Raw genomic sequence first — 17,318 nt, forward strand, 5'->3', positions numbered from 1 at the left:
CTGTAATCCCAGGGACTCGGGAGGCTGAGGCAGGAAAATCACTTGAACCTGGGAGGTGGAGGTTGCAGTGAGCTGAGATCGTGCCATTGCACTTCAGCCTGGGCGACCAAGTGAGATTCTGTCTCATTAAAAAAAAAAAAAGGCCGGGTGTGGTGGCTCATGCCCGTACCATCTCAGCACTTTGGGAGGCTGAGGTGGGTGGATCACGAAGTCAGGAGATTGAGACCGGCTGGGCCAACATGGTGAAACCCCGTCTCTACTGAAAATACAAAAGTTAGCCGGGCGTGGTGGTGGGTGCCTGTAATCCCAGCTACTCAGGAGGCTGCGACAAGAGAATTGCTTGAACCCGGGAGGCGGGGGTTGCAGTGAGCTAAGATTGCGACACAGTACTCCAGCCTGGGTAACAGACCGAGACTGTCTCAAAAAAAAAAAAAAAAAAATTCCTTGCCTAAAAGCCACTGGGGAGGCCAGGATTTGAACATTTAATGGTCTGGTCCTCCTTGCTTAGTGTTCTGCAATAAAAGCCTTTCTATCTATTGCAGCAATCCTCAATATAGACATCTGGTTTCACTGCATCAGCAGGTGAGCAGACCCCAGTTTGGTTCTGTAACAACTTAAGCTCTCAAGCTAAATATCCTTCCCAAGAAAGCTTCCCTGTTCCCTCTGATCAAGTTCACTAGTGCCAAGCTCCCACATCACTCCTGTCATTCATGGTTTAAAATTTATCTTCCCTGTTAGAAGGTAAACTTTATGTAGGACAGGGGCCATTTCAGGTCCTCCAGGGTCCCTGTGCATCTGACCTAGGACCTGACTCATGGAGGCGACCTGGTTTGCCAAGGATTGTCCCGGTTTGAACACTGGATGTCCTGTGCCCTAGCAAAACCCTTGGTCCTGAATAAATGAGGATGGTTGGTCACCATAAACTGTGCACTCAAATAATATCTATTGCATGATAAGTAAACATTCCGTCAAGAATGCTGTAGGAAAGCTAGAAAGGAAAAGGTGAACACACACACAATTAGTAGAAACCCCACAATTTAATACTAGATTACTTAACATAATTCTCTGCAATATGAATCACCATACTGTTATTTCAGAGAAGTTTTAAGAAACAAAGTTAATTCCTATTAGGAGGTGATATCGTTGGCTCTGTGTCCCCCACCCAAATCTCATCTCAAGTTGTAATAATCCCCATGTGCCAGAGGAGGGTCCTGGTAGGAGGTGACTGAATCATGGGGGCAGACTTCCCCCTTGCTGTTCTCCTGATAGTAAGTTCCCACAAGATCTGATGGTTTACAAGTTTGGCGTTTATGTCTTCTCTCTCTCTCCTGCTGCCATGTAAGACGTGCCTTGCTTTCCCTTTGCTTTCTGCCATGATTGTAAGTTTCCTGAGGCCTCCCCTGCCATGCAGAACTGAGTCAATTAAACTTCTTTCCTTTGGTAAGTCACTCAGTCTCAGGGACTTATTTATAGCAGTGTGAAAACTCTCAGGTAGTTCTTTATAGCAGTGTGAAAACGGACTAATACAGGAGGCAAGGTGCAGAGGACAATCTTTTTGGAAACCAGTTCCCTACCCTTCAATCTATAAGTTGTTGCTTAATATTCTTCCAAATGTTTTCAAATCTCGTTAGGAAAAAAAAAAAATCCCATTGCTCAAAACACATCTGGTCGCCGGTCAATTTAATTTTAAATTTGTTACTAATAAATCATCCTTTTTACAAATGCCCTTATATTTTGAATTTCGGTGGAGGGCTGATATGCCTTTAGAAATCAAATCGACAGCTGGGTGCGGTGGCTCTTACTTGTAACCCCAGCACTTTGGGAGGCTGAGGTGGGTGGATGACTTGAGGTCAGGAGTTCGAGACCAGCCTGGCCAACATGGCAAAAACCCGTCTCTACTGATATACAAACAAAATTAGCTGGGCGTGGTGGCACTTGTCTGTAGTCCCAGCTACTCAGGAAACTGAGGCAGGAGAATTGCTTGAATCTGGGAGGTGGAGGTTGAAATGAGCCAAGGTCACGCCACTGCACTCCAGCCTGGCCAACAGAGCGAGACTTGGTCTCAAGAAAAAAAAAAAGTCAAATCAAACAGGCCTGAAGAATGTTGCTGAGTAGTCCTCCTAGTTGTTAGTGGGAAGACTTGTAACACTACATATACACGTAAATATTTTCTATATTTATACTTATATAAAATCCAGAAACTTTTAGCATTATAGCATACCAGAAAATCTGTATTTAGCTACAGTTACACATCTTTACATTATTTGTATGTTTGTTTTGTGGATACTTACTTGCATGTAACTGTACTTACTTATTTACACACATGTAACCATAAATACCTCTGTCTTTTTACCTTGAACTTTCCTTAAGATACCTTCACTCTTAGTGACTTCCATGTGGTTACAACCCCAGCACAGGAAAAGCCCACGAGCAGTTCTTCTACACAGCAGAGCCTGCTGGAACCTTGTTGTAGGTTCCACACTATACTCACCTGGTCACACACAAACCCACAACAACAGGTGGACCTTGTGGCAGGCTTCAACACGAATCTGAGCTTGAATGATGCTTTTCTCATCTAAAAAAAAAAAAAGACACAAAGATTTCTTTCGAGGCTTTGTATAGGTTGTACAGTTGTTGGATACAGCTGCTGGAAACACCATCCCATTCATTTTTTTTTGGGTACTCAATGATTAAATGTGTGATAAGGGCCCAGCCTGTGGGCCAGGACTGGCTTTACCTGATTCCTGTCTGGCCATCTGCTTCTTAAGAGGGGAGAAAACAGCTTAATGCTGTGTGCATTTGACTTGCTCAACTTACTAGGCTGGAGAGAGATTCTATGGTGACTCCACAGGCTTTAAAAATATCTTGTCACTTAGAGACCCTATTGACTAAGCTGAATTTTTAACAATTTATGTAGTTTATTCAGAACTGCAGAGATTTTTTTTTAAGGCCCTAGAGCAGGGTTTCCCAACCCGGCACTACTGATAATTCTTTGTTGTGGGGGACTGTCCTATACAACGTATGATCTTTAAGAGCAAGCAGTGTCCCTCTTCCCCGGCCTCCACCCTCTGGGTGACAGTAGCAGCCTCCCCTCCCCACAATTTGTGACAACCACAGCCGTCTCCAGCTACAGCCAAAAGTCCCTTGGGGCGCAGAATCGCCCCGGGTGAGGGCGACTGGGGCTCTCTGAGAAGGCGACAGTGGCGCGGGGCCCCTACCCAGGAGCAAGCAGCAGCTTCGTGCTGACCTAAGCACACAGCCCGAGGCCTCATGGACGGAAACACGGCTCCCGGGAGGGACGCAGCGGCCGCGGCTGGCAGTGTCCGCGGCCCTCGTCGCCCCCTGGACTCGGACCCGAGCCCCCGCCAGTCGCTCACCGAGTCCGGCCCCTCCAGCGGGGCCAAAAGCGCCGACTCGCGGGGACGGAGGGACTCGCTACCCGCTGCTCCACGCGCGGCCCCTCCCACGGTACCGCCCCGCGCTTCCGCTTCCGGTCTGGGGAGAGCCGCGCAGCACGTCCCCTTCCGGCTCGCGCGGGCAGCCTCGCAGAGTCCAACATGTTGGGGTTTCGGCCCTTAGACGACAGGTGCGGCGGGCGGGAGCGATGGCCGCGCACCCCAGCCTCGGGCAGAGGTGTTCTAGTTTGCTTAGTGGGCACAAAGTTGGGCCCTGGCCTGGGGCAGTAGCGGGGTTAGGGTTGGCCCTGGGGGCGGGGCCAAGTTGCGAGCCGCGCGAGGCCTGGGCTGATTGTGGGCGGAGATCAGTTCCGGGGCGGGGCTGAAGGCGGGGAACCGGCTGAGGCCGTACCAGGCCTGGAGGGCGAGGCTGATTGGGCAGAGACCAGTTCCAGGGACGGGGCTGTGGGTGGGGCCCAGTTCTCGGGGCGGATGGGTACAAGGCTTGCAGAGCGGAGATGACAGAGCAGAGACCAGTTACAGGGGCGGAGACCTACATTTCCAGGGCGGGGCTGAGCGGGAACCAGGCTGTGGTTGTGCCAGCCCTGGAGGTTGGGGCTGGCTGTGGGCAGAGATCAGTTCCGGGCAGGGCGGAGGGCGGGGACTAGGCTGTGGGTGTACCGGCCCTGGAGGGCAGTGCTGATTGGCAGAGAGCAGTTCTAGGGGCGGAGCTATGGGTGGCACCAATCCTGGGGGCGGTGCTGACTGTGGGCGGAGACCAGTTCTGGGGGCGGGACTGTGGGCTGCACCAGGCCTGGGGAGGGGGCAGTGGGTGGAGACCAGTTCTAGGGGCAAGCATCTGGGTATGAATAAAACGGTGTATGATGTGTGTGGGTTGGGATAGGCCCAGGAGCCGGGATTGTGGGAGATCAGATTCAGGGGTAGGGCTTTCCTTGGATCCCTAGATTGTTGATACAGTTACCTCCCCATGTTCATACAACCCAATAGGATCAGATTATATATGCCCATTTGTCTATAACTTGCTTTCCCAAGGCAGAACATAGTGATTTAACACTAAGAGTGTAGGGGAGCAGGAGAGGACTGGGTCATAGATACACATATAGGAAAACTTAAGAGTGGTACCAAGTCAGTCAAATATTCTCCCACCACTGTCTTTCAGTTCTTTTGCTCAGAGGCAAAAATAATTTTCTCCTCTATCTTTCCAGATATAGTGTGGATATGTATGTGTGTGTATGTGTGTTTGCTGTAGTCATATTCATGGAATAAATGCAATTACCTGCCCCCTCCCCCGCAAGTCTCTGTTTTATACACCATGGATATGGACTGAACAAAATAGGTAAACGTCCTTGCCCTCAGAGAACGTGCATTTTAGTTGTGGGTTGGGCAGGAGAAGTGAACAGTGAATGTGATAAATTGAATACATGGTGTGTTGGTGTGTTAGATACCACTAAGTGCTGGTTGGACGTGGTGGCTCACGCTTGTAATCCCGACACTTTGGGAGGCCGAGGTGGGCGGATCACCTGAGGTCAGGAGTTCGAGACCAGCCTGGCCAACATGGTGGAACCCCGTCTCTACTAAAAATACAAAATTAGCCGGGCATGGTGGCGGATGCCTTGTAATCCCAGCTACTCGGGAGGCTGAGGCAGGAGAATTGCTTGAACTCGGGAGGTGGAGGTTGCAGTGAGCCGAGATTACAGCTGGTGCATTCCAGCCCGGGTGACAAGAGTGAGACTCTGTCTCAAAAAAACAAAACAAAAACCAAAAACCATAAACAAAAAAAATACTGGTAAGTGCAAAGGGAAAAAATGAGGGGAATTGTCTTGAGTGATCTTCCCCTTGGCCACCACCTCTCATTCTTGAGAAGCTCAAAACTTCAATTTTACTTTCCTCTAGACAGTGAAGACTTTCTGCTGCCCTAGTTTGCCGTGCCCTTGCAGACAGACCACCAACTACATCCTTTCCTCTTTCAGTACACAGTGTTTACCCTGATGATGGAAGTGAGGCTGTGGGGCTGTGGGGCTGTGGTGGTCCTGGCTGTGAAGCTTCAACAGCTGCAGGTGTGAGTGACTGCTCATTTTCACAGTGATCTGGCTGTGATTTGCTGTTCTTCAGAAAGTTAGGTGTGCCATGAATGGATGTCCAGGAAGATAAGCAGCTGCTGATTGGAACTGTGTGAATTTTTCAATTTAGATTAAATTGAGGGAGAATTAACATTTAATTCTTTCCATCTTCGAAAGTGGCATAGCTTTTCGTTGATGTAGTTCTTTCCTTAAGCCATTAGAATTTTAATTCTAGTGAAATGTTAGGCATTCTTATTGGGGTTGTTTTTAGACATGGTACATAGCTCTTTTTTGTTTTTCTGTTTTGTTTTAAAGTTATTTTGATAAGATTCCAAGTTTACAGAAAAGCTGCAAGAATGGTACAAAGAACTCCTTTATATCTGTATTTTGTGCCTGTGTCACCAAAAGTTAAAATTTTTCCCTGTTTGCTTTACCATAAACTCTGTCTCTGTTTACATACATCACTATTTTTTTTTAACCATTTGAGAGTAAGTGACAGACATTGTGCCCATTTACCACCGAATCAGGGTGTATTTCTTTATAACAAGGACCTTTTCTTTCAGAACTACAGTAATTAGCAAAATCAGGGAATTGAACACTGCATAGGGCTGTTACCTAATAACATAATCCATATTCGGAATTGCCAATTGTCACAATAATGTTTTCCATGGCATCTTTTCTTTCTTGTTATTTTTAAATTTTGTGGCAGAGTCTCACTCTGTTGCCCAGGTTGGAGTGCAGCGGCACCATTTCGGCTCACTGCAACCTCTGCCTCCCGGGTTCAAACAATTCTCATGCCTCAGCCTCCCGAGTAGCTGGGATTACAGGCACATGCCACCACGCCAGCTAATTTTTTTTTTTTTTTTTTTTTTTGGTATTTCTAGTACAGATGGTGTTTCAACATGTGGCTCACACATGTGGCTGGGGACCTCACAGTTCCATGTGACTAGGGAGGCCTCACAATCATGATGGAAGGCGAAAGGCACGGTCTTATATGGCAGCAGACGAGAGAGCCTGTGCAGGGAAACTCCCCTTTATAAAACCATCAGATGTCATGAGACTTATTCGCTATCACAGGAACAGCACGGGAAAGACCTGTCTCCATAATTCAGTTACCTCCCACCGGGGCCCTCCCATGACACGCGGGAATTGTGGGAGCTACAATTCAAGATGAGATTTGGGTGGGGACACAGCCAAACCATATTAGATGTCCTGTATTTGGCCACATTGGAGTCCTTCTTAAACTAACCCAAAGAAACAACAACAAAAAAATCAAATAATAATATTTGAAAATATACCTAGGAATACCTGACATAATTTAAAGACATCAAACCATTTACACATAAAAGTAAGATCTTTTACAAATTACTCTTGCATCAGACAGGAACACTAACTTCCACTAAAGACTATTTAGAATAAGGCAATTTTTTTTTCACATTTCTTTTGGGAGACTTTTTAAAAAAAAACTTTTAGGGTCAGGGGTACATGTACAGGTTTGTTACATAGGTAAATTGCCTGTCACGAAGGTTTGGTATACAGATTATTTCACCACCCAGGTGATAAGCGTAGTACCTGATAGGTAGTTTTTCGATCCTCGCCCTCCTGCCACCCTCCACCCTCAAATAGGCTTCAGTGTCTCTTGTTCCGTCTTTGTGTTAGAATAAGGAAAAAATTTGAACATGACACATAAATGTTTCTGAGAGGAGATTTGTAGCTTGATATGCTAGTAATCCCGAAGTGATGTATTCAAATGATTTATACTTTTAATTTAACATGGGATGTGAATAAGAAACTAAAACCCAGTAAGAAAGGAATAGAATATAAAACCAGAATAAAATGTAGCAAAGTAACAGTATTTCTTAAAAAAATTCTGGAATAAAGGTTTATTCTGAAAAAGATGAGAATGTCCAGAAATTGACATGGACTATTTACAGAAATTTTATATAAGAGAGTGGTAACATTTAAAATCAGCCAGGAAGAAATAATTTCAATGAATGACACTGTTTCACGCACCCATCTTTTCAGAAAAAAATAGACCTCTGCTTCCCAAAAATATCCCTAATCATTCTCAGGTGGCTGAAGGAAGTTTAAGCAAAAATGAACAAGTTCAAAATTCAATATACTAGGAAAGTTCACTGTGGAAAGACTGTTCTCTTCAACAAATTGTGCTGGGACAACTAGATGCCAATATACAAAAGAATGAAATTGGGCTGGGCGTGGTGGCTCACACCTGTAACGCCAGCACTTTGGGAGGCTGAGGCGGGCAGATCACGAGGTCAAGAGATCGAGGCCATCCTGGCTAACATGGTGAATCCCCGTCTCTACTAAAAATACAAAAATTAGCTGGGCGTGGTGGCGGGCACCTGTAGTCCCAGCTACTCGGGAGGCTGAGGCAGGAGAATCGTTTGAACCCAGGAGGTGGAGATTGCAGTGAGCCGAGATTGCCCCACTGCACTCCAGCCTGGAAACAGAGCGAGACTCCGTCAAAAAAACAAACAAACAAAAAAACCAAAGAATGAAATTGGACCTCTACTTCACACCATGTACAAAAGTGAGCTCAAAATAGATCACAGACCTAAAGGTAAGAGCTAAAACTATGAACTTCTTGGAAGAAAACATAGGAATCAAACTTTGTGATCTTGGGTTAGCCAATTGTTTCTTAGCTATGACATCAAAAACAGGTGGCAAAAGAAAAAATATATAAATTGGACTTAACATTAAAAAACATTGATGCTTCAAAGGACACCACTAAGAAAAAAGGCAACCATGGACTGGGTGAAGACATTTACAAATGCTTTATCTGATACATGACTTGTATTCAAAATATATAAAGGCTTGCAACTCAGCAATAAAAAGATACCCAATTAAAAGTGAACAAAGTTTTTTTTTGTTTTTGTTTTTGCTTTTTTTTTTTTTATTTTGAGATGGAGTCTCCTTGTGTCACCCAGGCTGGAGTGCAGTGGCACCATTTTGGCTCACTGCATCCTCTGCCTCCTGGATTCAAGCGATTCTCCTGCCTCAGCCTCCCAAGTAGCTGGGACCACAGGCATTCGCCACCACGCCTGGCTAATTTTTGTATTTTTAGCAGGGAGAGGGTTTTGCCATGTTGGCCAGGCTGGTCTTGAACTCATGACCTCAAGTGATCTGCCCACCTCGGCCTCCCTAAGTGCTGGGATTACAGGTGTGAGCCACTGCACCCAGCCTGAAAAATGAACAAAGAGTTTGAATCGTCATTTCTACAAAGAAGATATACAAATGGCAAATATGTACATGAAAAGATGCTCAGCCCCATTAATCATTAGGGAAGTTAATATCAAAACTTCAATAAAATACTACTTCACACTCATTGGGATAATTAAAATTAAAAAGATAGCCAATCACAAAGGTTGGCAAAGACAAGGAGAAATTGGAATTCTCATACATTGCTGTAGGATTGTAAAATGGTGAACCCACTTTGCAAAATAGTTTGGCAGTTCCTCAAAAAGTCATCACATGACCCAGCAATTTTATTTCAAGTATATGCCCAAGAGAAATGAAAACATTTGTTCACATGACAGCTTGTACATGAATGTTCATAGCAGCATTATACATAATAGCCCAAAATTTTGTATGTCCCAAATGTCAATCAACTGATGAATGGATAAATAAAATGTGGTATATCCACACAATGGATTATTATTCATCCATTAAACAGAATACATATTCCATGGATGAACCTTGAAAACATTATGCTAAGTAAAAGAAGCCACTCATAAAAGACCCACATTTTGTATAATTCAATTTAAATAAAATTTCCAGAATAAGAAAATCCAAAGAGACAATAAATTAGTGGCAAATGTTGGGGAAAGGGAAATGAGGGGAAGTGGGTAATGTTATGGATTTCATTTTAGAGTGATGAAAATAAAATTAGATAGTGCTGATGATTGCACAACTGTGTGAATATACTAAAAACCATTGAACTGTACACTTTAAAAGGTTGAATATTATGGTAGCTCAATAAAGTTTTTATTAAAAAAATGTAGAATTATACACATAAATTCTTCGGTTAGGCAAAATAACAGAATAAAAGTGGAAAAATAAAATACTACATAAATATGAGTGCTTCTTCCTCAAAATAATAGAAGAAAAGTGGAAAAAGTAAAATACTAGAAAAATGTGAGTTCTTCTCTTCTTCCTCTTCCTCCACCTCCCCCCTTCTTCCTTCTTCCTTACTCCTCCTCTTCCTCCTCCTCCTCCTCCTTGTCCTCCTCCTCCTTCTTTCTTCTTTCCTCCTCCTCCTTCTCCTCCTCCTTCTTCTCGTCCTTCTCCTCCTCCTCCTCCCCCCTCCTCCTCCTCCTCCTCCCCCCTCCTCCTCCTTCTTTCTTCTTTTTTCTTTTTTTGGAGACAGGATCCTGCTTTGTCACCCAGGCTGGAGTGCAGTGGTGCAAACGTGGCTCACTGCAGCCTCGACCTCCTGGGCTCAAGTCATTCTCCCTCCTCAGCTTCTCGAGCTGGGACTGCAGGCGTGCACCACCACGCCCAGCTAATTTTTGTATTTTTGATAGAGACAGGGACTCATCACACCACACAGGCTAGTCTCGAACTCCTGAGCGCAAGCAATCCCCATCCCCTAAGTGCTGGGATTTTAGGCATGACCCCACTGTATCCAGCTTAAGTATATCTTAATTTTCCACACCGTCACATTATTAAATGGCAAAACAAACTGGGGATAAATAATTGTAAAAGTCTATGACATGTGGGCTCATATCATTATTACATAAAGAATATTTTGGATAAATAAGCAAAAGATAAACAAGCCAGTAAAAACATCATCAAAGACAAAGGCTGTGAACCACACACTCCTTTACAAATACATACAATTGCCCAATATTCTAATTAGCAAAGAGGCACAAATTAAAATAATGGCATTATGTTTGTGCCTCTCAAGTAATGCAAAACATTTTAAATGCCTAGTTTGTCAAGACATGAAGAAATGAATGACCTTGCCCTCTGCTAGTGGCATTGATAAGTACCAGTTTCTCAGCAGGTACTTGGTAACATATACCCAAAGCTGTACGAATGTGCACATTTATCAACCCAGCAATTTTACAATAATCTAAATCAGAGAAATGTTTGAACCTTGTTAAAAAGGATTGATCATCTACCTCCTATTTAATATCACGGAAAACTAGTAACAATGGCAAAATAAATATTGGTGTAGCCCTATGAAATGACATTCATGGGCCTTAAAACAATAATGTCTATGTACATTTAATTATATTAAATTACAGTCAGGATATATTGTTAGATGTGAGAAGCTGGCTGCAGAATGAAGTCGACAGTGTGTATCCGTGTGGTAACCCACAAAGTCTAGGAATATAAAATTCCAGGGCTTGGCAGCCACATAATGCCTGGATCCTTTCTGCCTAGAATGGAGGTGGCTAGAAACTTCTCTGGCTGGAGGACAGAAGGCAGAGTGTAAAGTTTTGCCTCAAGCCTTGTGTCAGGGATAAAGACCCTTACCCTTCACACTGGCCTCATGGACAAGACAAGTTCTCGCTTTCCCCACAGAGTACCTGAGATCTGAGGATACTTTATACTCTGATGGTCACTTCCGGCTACCCTAATTCTGCTAGAGTAAAAACAACTAGTAGCTTCCACCTAACCAGATGATGCATAAAATAATTGTTACAAAATATTTCATTCCATGTTTTGGTTAATAAGAAAGAAGGAGGTAAAGAAACTTGAAGTGAAACAAGTTTCTGGAAGGGACCAAGATGGAGCAGGCGGAGTTCCTCATACACAGGAGACAGCAAGGCTGAAATTCTACCCAGAAGATCAGCAGCCCTGGCCAGGCACGGTGGCTCACGCCTGTAATCCCAGCACTTTGGGAGGCCGAGGCGGGTGGATCATGAGGTCAAGAGATTGAGACCATCCTGGCTAACATGGTGAAACCCCACCTCTACTAAAAATACAAAAAATTAGCTGGGCGTGGTGGCGCACACTTGTAGTCCCAGCTACTCAGGAGGCTGAGGCAGGAGAATCGCTTGAACCCGGGAGGCAGAGGTTGCAGTGAGCCGAGATCGTGTCACTGCACTGCACTCCAGCCTGGGCGACAGAGCGAGACACCATCTCAAAAAAAAAAAAAATAATAATAAAGATCAGCAGTCCCACTATCACCTTCCTCTAGGACAAGGCCACCTGCGGAAATGACAGGTGTCAAATAATCCCCAAAGGAATTGCTAAGGATGGAGACGTCCCATGGAAACAAAGCGCATATTGCCTAACCCTCTCCCGAGGACATGGATATATTGAGATAGTAAATGTTTTGAAGGCTATGCAACTCTGCAAACAACCAAGCATGCACAGAACACAGGCTGTCTGGTGATAACTCCTAGATAAGCACCAATATAGCACCTCAGCCACAGATGGCATGCCACACGATGAATTCTAAAAGTCTATTTTAACCCACGATAGCCAGCATATTCTGATTTGTGCATGCAATCAATGTAAAAATTATTGAGACATTTTAGGTGCGACTGGCTGGGGCTGGCATTGCGGGCAGTAAAATAATTTCCCAAGATGGTCCTAGGTAAAGAAAGACAGATTTATTAGAGATGATATGAAGATAGGTTGCAAGGATGCAACAGGCAGCATAGAAGAGAAGGAGCCGTTTGCAAAGAGGCAGAGGTTGGAGGGGATTTTATAGGGTCGTGCTGGAGGCGGCTACGTGCACGTAAGGTGTGCAGATAAGGTCATGTTGCTGGGACTATGTGCAGACTGAGGTCTTTTGGAACAGAATGTCATGCCAGTGGGTTGTTTGCAGTTAGCCATCTCTCAGAACAATTGTTCTCCCCCAACCAGGGGCCCCTTCCTTGTTGTTGGTTACTTATCTTATTAGGCCTCCACATGAGACCTTTTAAATGATTTTTGTTTTTTGTAATGAGTTCCAGAAATCCAGTTCGTACTTTCCACTGATGGCACATCTCAATTTGCGAGTTGAACGTTATCAGATGTACTTGCCCCGTATTTAGATTTTCTTTTTTTTCTTTTCTTTTCTTTTCTTTTCTTTTCTTTTTTTTTTTTTTTTGAGACAGAGTCTCGCACTGTCGCCCAGGCTGGAGTGCAGTGGCGCCATCTCGGCTCACTGCAAGCTCCGCCTCCCAGGTTCACGACATTCTCCTGCCTTGGCCTCCTGAGTAGCTGGGATACAGGTGCACACCACCACAGCCACCTGTATTAATATTATGGCTAATATTTTGTATTTTTAGTAAAGATGGGGTTTCACTGGGTTAGCCAGGATGGTCTCAGTCTCCTGACCTCATGATCTGCCCGCCTCTGCCTCCCAAAGTGCTGGGATTACAGGTGTGAGCCACCACGCCTGGCCATATTTAGATTTTCTATGGTTCACAGCTGTAAAGTAAGATTCACATGTCCAGGTTGTTCCAAGCATACTTCAAAGCTTTCCACTTCAAGAGTCATGTCAGATGAATAATGAGAATTCCTTTGGGATCTAACAACAAAGGGGTCATTGTGGCCTTAGCAACAGAAGCAGCCATAGGACAGTGAAGGAAAACAGAAGTTTGGGGTGGCCTGAGGAGTTAGCTGGAGGTGAGGAGATAGGAGACGTAGATGTAGATGATCTTTTCTCAGTGGTTCATAGCTAAGGGGACGGGATAGAGAGTAGTGGTGAAGGAGGGGATCCCAGGAAGTTTAGGAGAGGAGTGTCTGTGTAGCTAGGAGAAACTTGAACATGTTTAAATGCCGAAGAAGGGATTCAGTAGAAAAACAGAAGTTAAAGATAGGGGGCACCTGTAATCCCAGCACTTTGAGAGGTTGAGGTGGGCAGATCATGAGGTCAGGAGTTCGAGGCCACTCTGGCCAACATGGGGAAACCCCATCTCTACTAAAAATACCAAAAAATTAGCTGGACATAGAGGTGTGTGCCTGTAATCCCAGCTGCTTGGGAGGCTGAGACAAGAGAATTGCTTGAACCCGGGCAGCAGAGGTTGCAGTGAGCCCAGATCGTCCCACTGTACTTCAGCCTGGGCTATAGAGCAGGACTCCAAATCAAAAAATAAAAAAAAAAAAGATGATACAAAGATTACATTGCAATATTGGAAGCATAAAATTAACAAAAAGGAAGAAGGAATGAGGCTCAGATCACTCTTGGTGGATGAAGGAAATATATTTATTTATTTATGAGACAGCATCTTGCTCTGTTACCAAGGCTAGAGTGCAGTGGCCTGATTGCTGCTCACTGCAGCCTTGACCTCCTGGGCCCAAGCTATCCTCTTCGCTCGGCCTCCCTCACTCAGCTGGGACCTCAGACGTGTATCATCACCCCCAGCTAACTTTTTAATTTTTAGTAGAGATGGGGGTCTCCCTACGTTGCCCTGACTGGTCTCAAACTCCTGTGTTCAAGTGGCCCTCCAGCCTCGACCTACCAAAGTGCTGGGATTAGATGTGTGAGCCACCATGCCTGGCAGGAAATCTCTTTAAATACAATTAAAGGAAATTTGGAAACATTCAATGCTTATCAGGGATATTTGCAGATTTGGCAACTAACGTCTTTGGGAACCATCAGGTAAGTTAAGGAGAATTAAATATCTATGAGGAAAAAGAAAGCTGGAGAAAATTTTGCAACAAGTTTTGGGGAAAATCAAGGAGGAAACATGACAATGCATACACAGAAAATAAAGTTTCTACGCATGATGAATTCTTCCCAGTTGATGGAGAATATTTTGTATTTATAGTGGCACTAAGACATCATGTCATGTGATTCTTTTTTCAGCAGTGATCATATGACAGCGGTAGCCATGGCATCACAGATAATAGGGACGTTCCAAGTTTGAAGTTTTACAAGGCAGATGTGATAAGCGGTAAGGAATTTTCGATTAATCTAAGTGAAACTTTTTTTTTTCTTTTTTTAGACAGGGTCTCATTCTGTTGCTCAGGCTGGAGTGCAATGACGTGATCTCTGCTCACTGCAACCTCCACCTCCTGGGTTCAAGCAATTCTCCCACCTCAGCCTCCCGAGTAGCTGGGACTACAGCTGTGGGCCACCACACCCAGCTAATTTTTTTTTCTTTTTTTGGTAGGGATGGGGTTTCACCATGTTGGCCAGGCTGGTCTTGAACTCCTGGCCTCAAGTGATCCACCCACCTCGGCCTCCCAAAATGCTGAGATTACAGGCGTGGAGCCACCGTGTCTGGCCTCTAAGGGAAATATTGAGGTCGCAGACTGCAGAATCCAAGAGTGCTAGGAATCAGAGGAGAGAGAGGAAGGTGAAGATATGGAGGTCTGGAGTAATTCAAATACCCAAATCATAGATACCTGTTCCTCAAGGTATGTTCATCAAGAACAGGTATCTATGGTATGGGCATTTGAATTAAGAAACCTGGAAATCAGAAATTTAGAGTGGGTGAATAAGTTTTCCAATTGATTGATTGATTGATTGACTGATTTTGAGACAGTCTCGCTCTGTCGCCCAGACTAGAGTGCAGTGGTGCGATCTCGGCTCACTGCAACCTCCAGCTCCTGGGTTCAAGCTATTCTCCTGCCTCAGCTTCCCGAGTAGCTGGGATTACAGGTGCCCGCCACCACGCCCAGCTAATTTTTGTATTTTTTTGTAGAGATGGGGTTTCGCCACGTTGGCCAGGCTGGTCTTGGACTCCTGACCTCAAGCGATTCGCCTGCCTTGGCCTCCCAAAGTGCTGGGATTACAGGTGTAAGCCACCGTGCCGGGCCTGAATTATTTAATTTTGAGCATGGCCGTTTGGGTTGCTGAAAATGTCTGGGGTACGGGATTAAGGCTTGAAGAGCAGAGCCATTGATAATTTCATTATTGACTTACAAGCTGCAGGAACTGTGCAAACCAAGAGGTCAATGTGTTAACCAGATGAATAGTCAAGTAATGCATAAGAATGGCAGGATTTGGGCTGGGCATGGTGGCCCACGCCTGTAATCCCAGCACTCTGGGAGGTCGAGGTGGGTGGATAACTTGAGTTCAGGAGTTCCAGACCAGCCTGGACAACATGGTGAAACGTCGTCTCTACAAAAACTACAATTAGCCAGGCATGGTGATGCACGCCTGTAGTCCCAGCTACTCGGGAGGTTCAGGCGGGTGGATCACTTGAGCCTGGGGAGGTAAAGGCTGCAGTGAGCTGTGATTGCACCACTGCACTCCAGCCCAAGTGACGGAGTGGGACAAAAAAAAAAAAAAAAAAAAGGCAAGATTTGAGATTTAGGAAAAGATTGTCATATGTGTCATGAGAGGGAGTATCAGGACTTGAGCATTTAAGAGTGGCAAGGGCAGAAAGAGAATAAAATAGTATTCAAACAAGGAGGGGGTTTGCAGATGATGAAGGAGAGTTTTGACCTTGAACTTTCTGTGCTTGACTCAAATCTGCCTGATGATGTCCCAGGAAGCAGCTCAGACCTATCCCCAGAGGGAGAGAGGAAGGATGAAAGTCCAAAACAGCTGAGATCCTTGTCCTGAGAAGACAGGCTTCATTGATCAATTTGACCCCATTTCATGATTTATCTTAATAGTGTAAGAGGAAAAGAAGTGTGATGGCCAAGAGTTCACAGAGGAAGCAACGTGACTGTGTAAACCAATGCAAATCAAAGCCTGGCTTGAGCACCTCAGTCCCTCTGAGAATGTCCAGTTACACATTCAAGAGGCCAGTTACGAGAATTACACCCCATCCTGGCAATGAGGTCAGATACCATCAATGGGAGGAGAGCTTGGAGAAGCCTCAGCAGGTCTGCTGGCAGAGGAGACTGCAAGGACTCCAGGCTTACAGCAGTGCAGGAGAACTTTTAAGTACTTTGGATCTTGCCAATACCTTGCAAAAACTTGTCTCTAGTTACACAGGTGGATCTCTGCTGGGGGATCTTGGCAGTGGTCTGGAGCACTCCTGCCCCGTGCCCCACCTTGCCTGCTCTTCAGATGCGGTGGAGATAATTCCCAGAGAGGGAGTGGGTATGTCGCAGCTCCTCTGCAAACAATTTCTGGTCACTGAGGAAGATATCAGGAAACAGGAAGGGAAAGTGAAGACAGTCAGAGAGAGACTTGCAATAGCACTGATTGCCGACAGGCTCGCTAATGAGGCAGAGAAAGTGAGAGACCAAGAAGGCTGTCCTGAAAAACGCTATGGAAAAAAGGGAAGATAGTGCAGATGAAATAAAGCATAATCCTTTATTAACATCTCTTTGCAGTGTCCACAATGAGGTTTTTTTGCTTTAAGCTCTTGAAACTTTAAAATATGACAATACTTAAACAAAAAAATTAGGCTGGGTGAGCACCTAAGAGCACCTAAGTAAGCTCGCTCAGAACAGGGCGCGGTGGCTCATGCCTGTGATCTCAGCACTTTGGGAGGCTGAGGCGGGCGATCACTTGTGGCCAGGAGTTCAAGACCAGCCTGGCCAACATGGTGAAACCCGGCCTCTACTAAAAATACAAAAATTAGCTGGGCGTGGTGGCGGGCACCTATAATGCCAGCTACTCGGGAGGCTGAGGCAGGAGAATCGCTTGAACCCGGAGGCAGAGGCTGCAGTGAGCCGAGATTGCACCACTCCACTCCAGCCTGGGTGACAGATTGAGACTCTGTTTCAAAAACAAAACAAAACAAAAAATTACACTCCTTTGTGTGACACAAGGGAATAAAGACAATAATTTCTTTTTGAGGTGAGAGATTGGGTTTCAGATGGGCAGGGAAAGGAGATTTTTTCTTTTTCATATTATACTTTCATTTTTATTTACTATGTATGTATGTATGTATGTATGTATGTAGTCCAGGCTGGAGTGCGGTGGTGCCATCATAACTCACTGCAGGCCAGGGGCGGTGCCTCATGCCTG

The 17,318-nt window shown here is 45.0% G+C and overlaps 2 protein-coding genes across 8 annotated transcripts in view; one reads left to right on the forward strand and one right to left on the reverse strand.

Moving 5' to 3' along the window:
• Nucleotides 1-3,514, reverse strand: part of ZNF558 (zinc finger protein 558) — a 23,814-nt gene extending 20,300 nt beyond the window's left edge. Inside the window, exons 1-2 of one of the 3 annotated variants that reach the window (XM_055237210.2) lie at nt 3,378-3,514; nt 2,492-2,575 (exon numbers count right to left, since the gene is read on the reverse strand). The gene's annotated coding sequence lies outside the window, so the exon portion shown is untranslated. Of the gene's footprint in view, nt 1-2,491; nt 2,576-3,218 lie in introns of all 3 variants that reach the window. The other 2 variants (XM_063615015.1, XM_055237209.2) reach the window with 2 other exon arrangements.
• On the forward strand, nt 3,494-16,671 carry MBD3L1 (methyl-CpG binding domain protein 3 like 1). 5 transcript variants are annotated; one of them, XM_063615016.1, is made up of 3 exons: nt 3,494-3,586; nt 14,250-14,337; nt 16,010-16,671. In XM_063615016.1, the coding sequence occupies exon 3, from the start codon at nt 16,031-16,033 to the stop codon at nt 16,631-16,633; it is 603 nt and encodes a 200-aa protein (XP_063471086.1). In that variant the 5' UTR covers nt 3,494-3,586; nt 14,250-14,337; nt 16,010-16,030; the 3' UTR covers nt 16,634-16,671. The 5 variants fall into 5 exon arrangements, with proteins under 5 accessions (XP_063471086.1, XP_063471087.1, XP_055094313.1 ...); XM_063615017.1 differs by having other exon boundaries at nt 3,505-3,586; nt 14,253-14,337; XM_055238338.1 differs by lacking the exon at nt 3,494-3,586 and adding an exon at nt 12,999-13,066.
• The last annotated feature ends 647 nt before the right edge of the window (nt 16,672-17,318 follow it).

This window comes from Symphalangus syndactylus, chromosome 13, assembly GCF_028878055.3.
Source record: "Symphalangus syndactylus isolate Jambi chromosome 13, NHGRI_mSymSyn1-v2.1_pri, whole genome shotgun sequence".
Lineage (NCBI taxonomy): Eukaryota > Metazoa > Chordata > Mammalia > Primates > Hylobatidae > Symphalangus > Symphalangus syndactylus.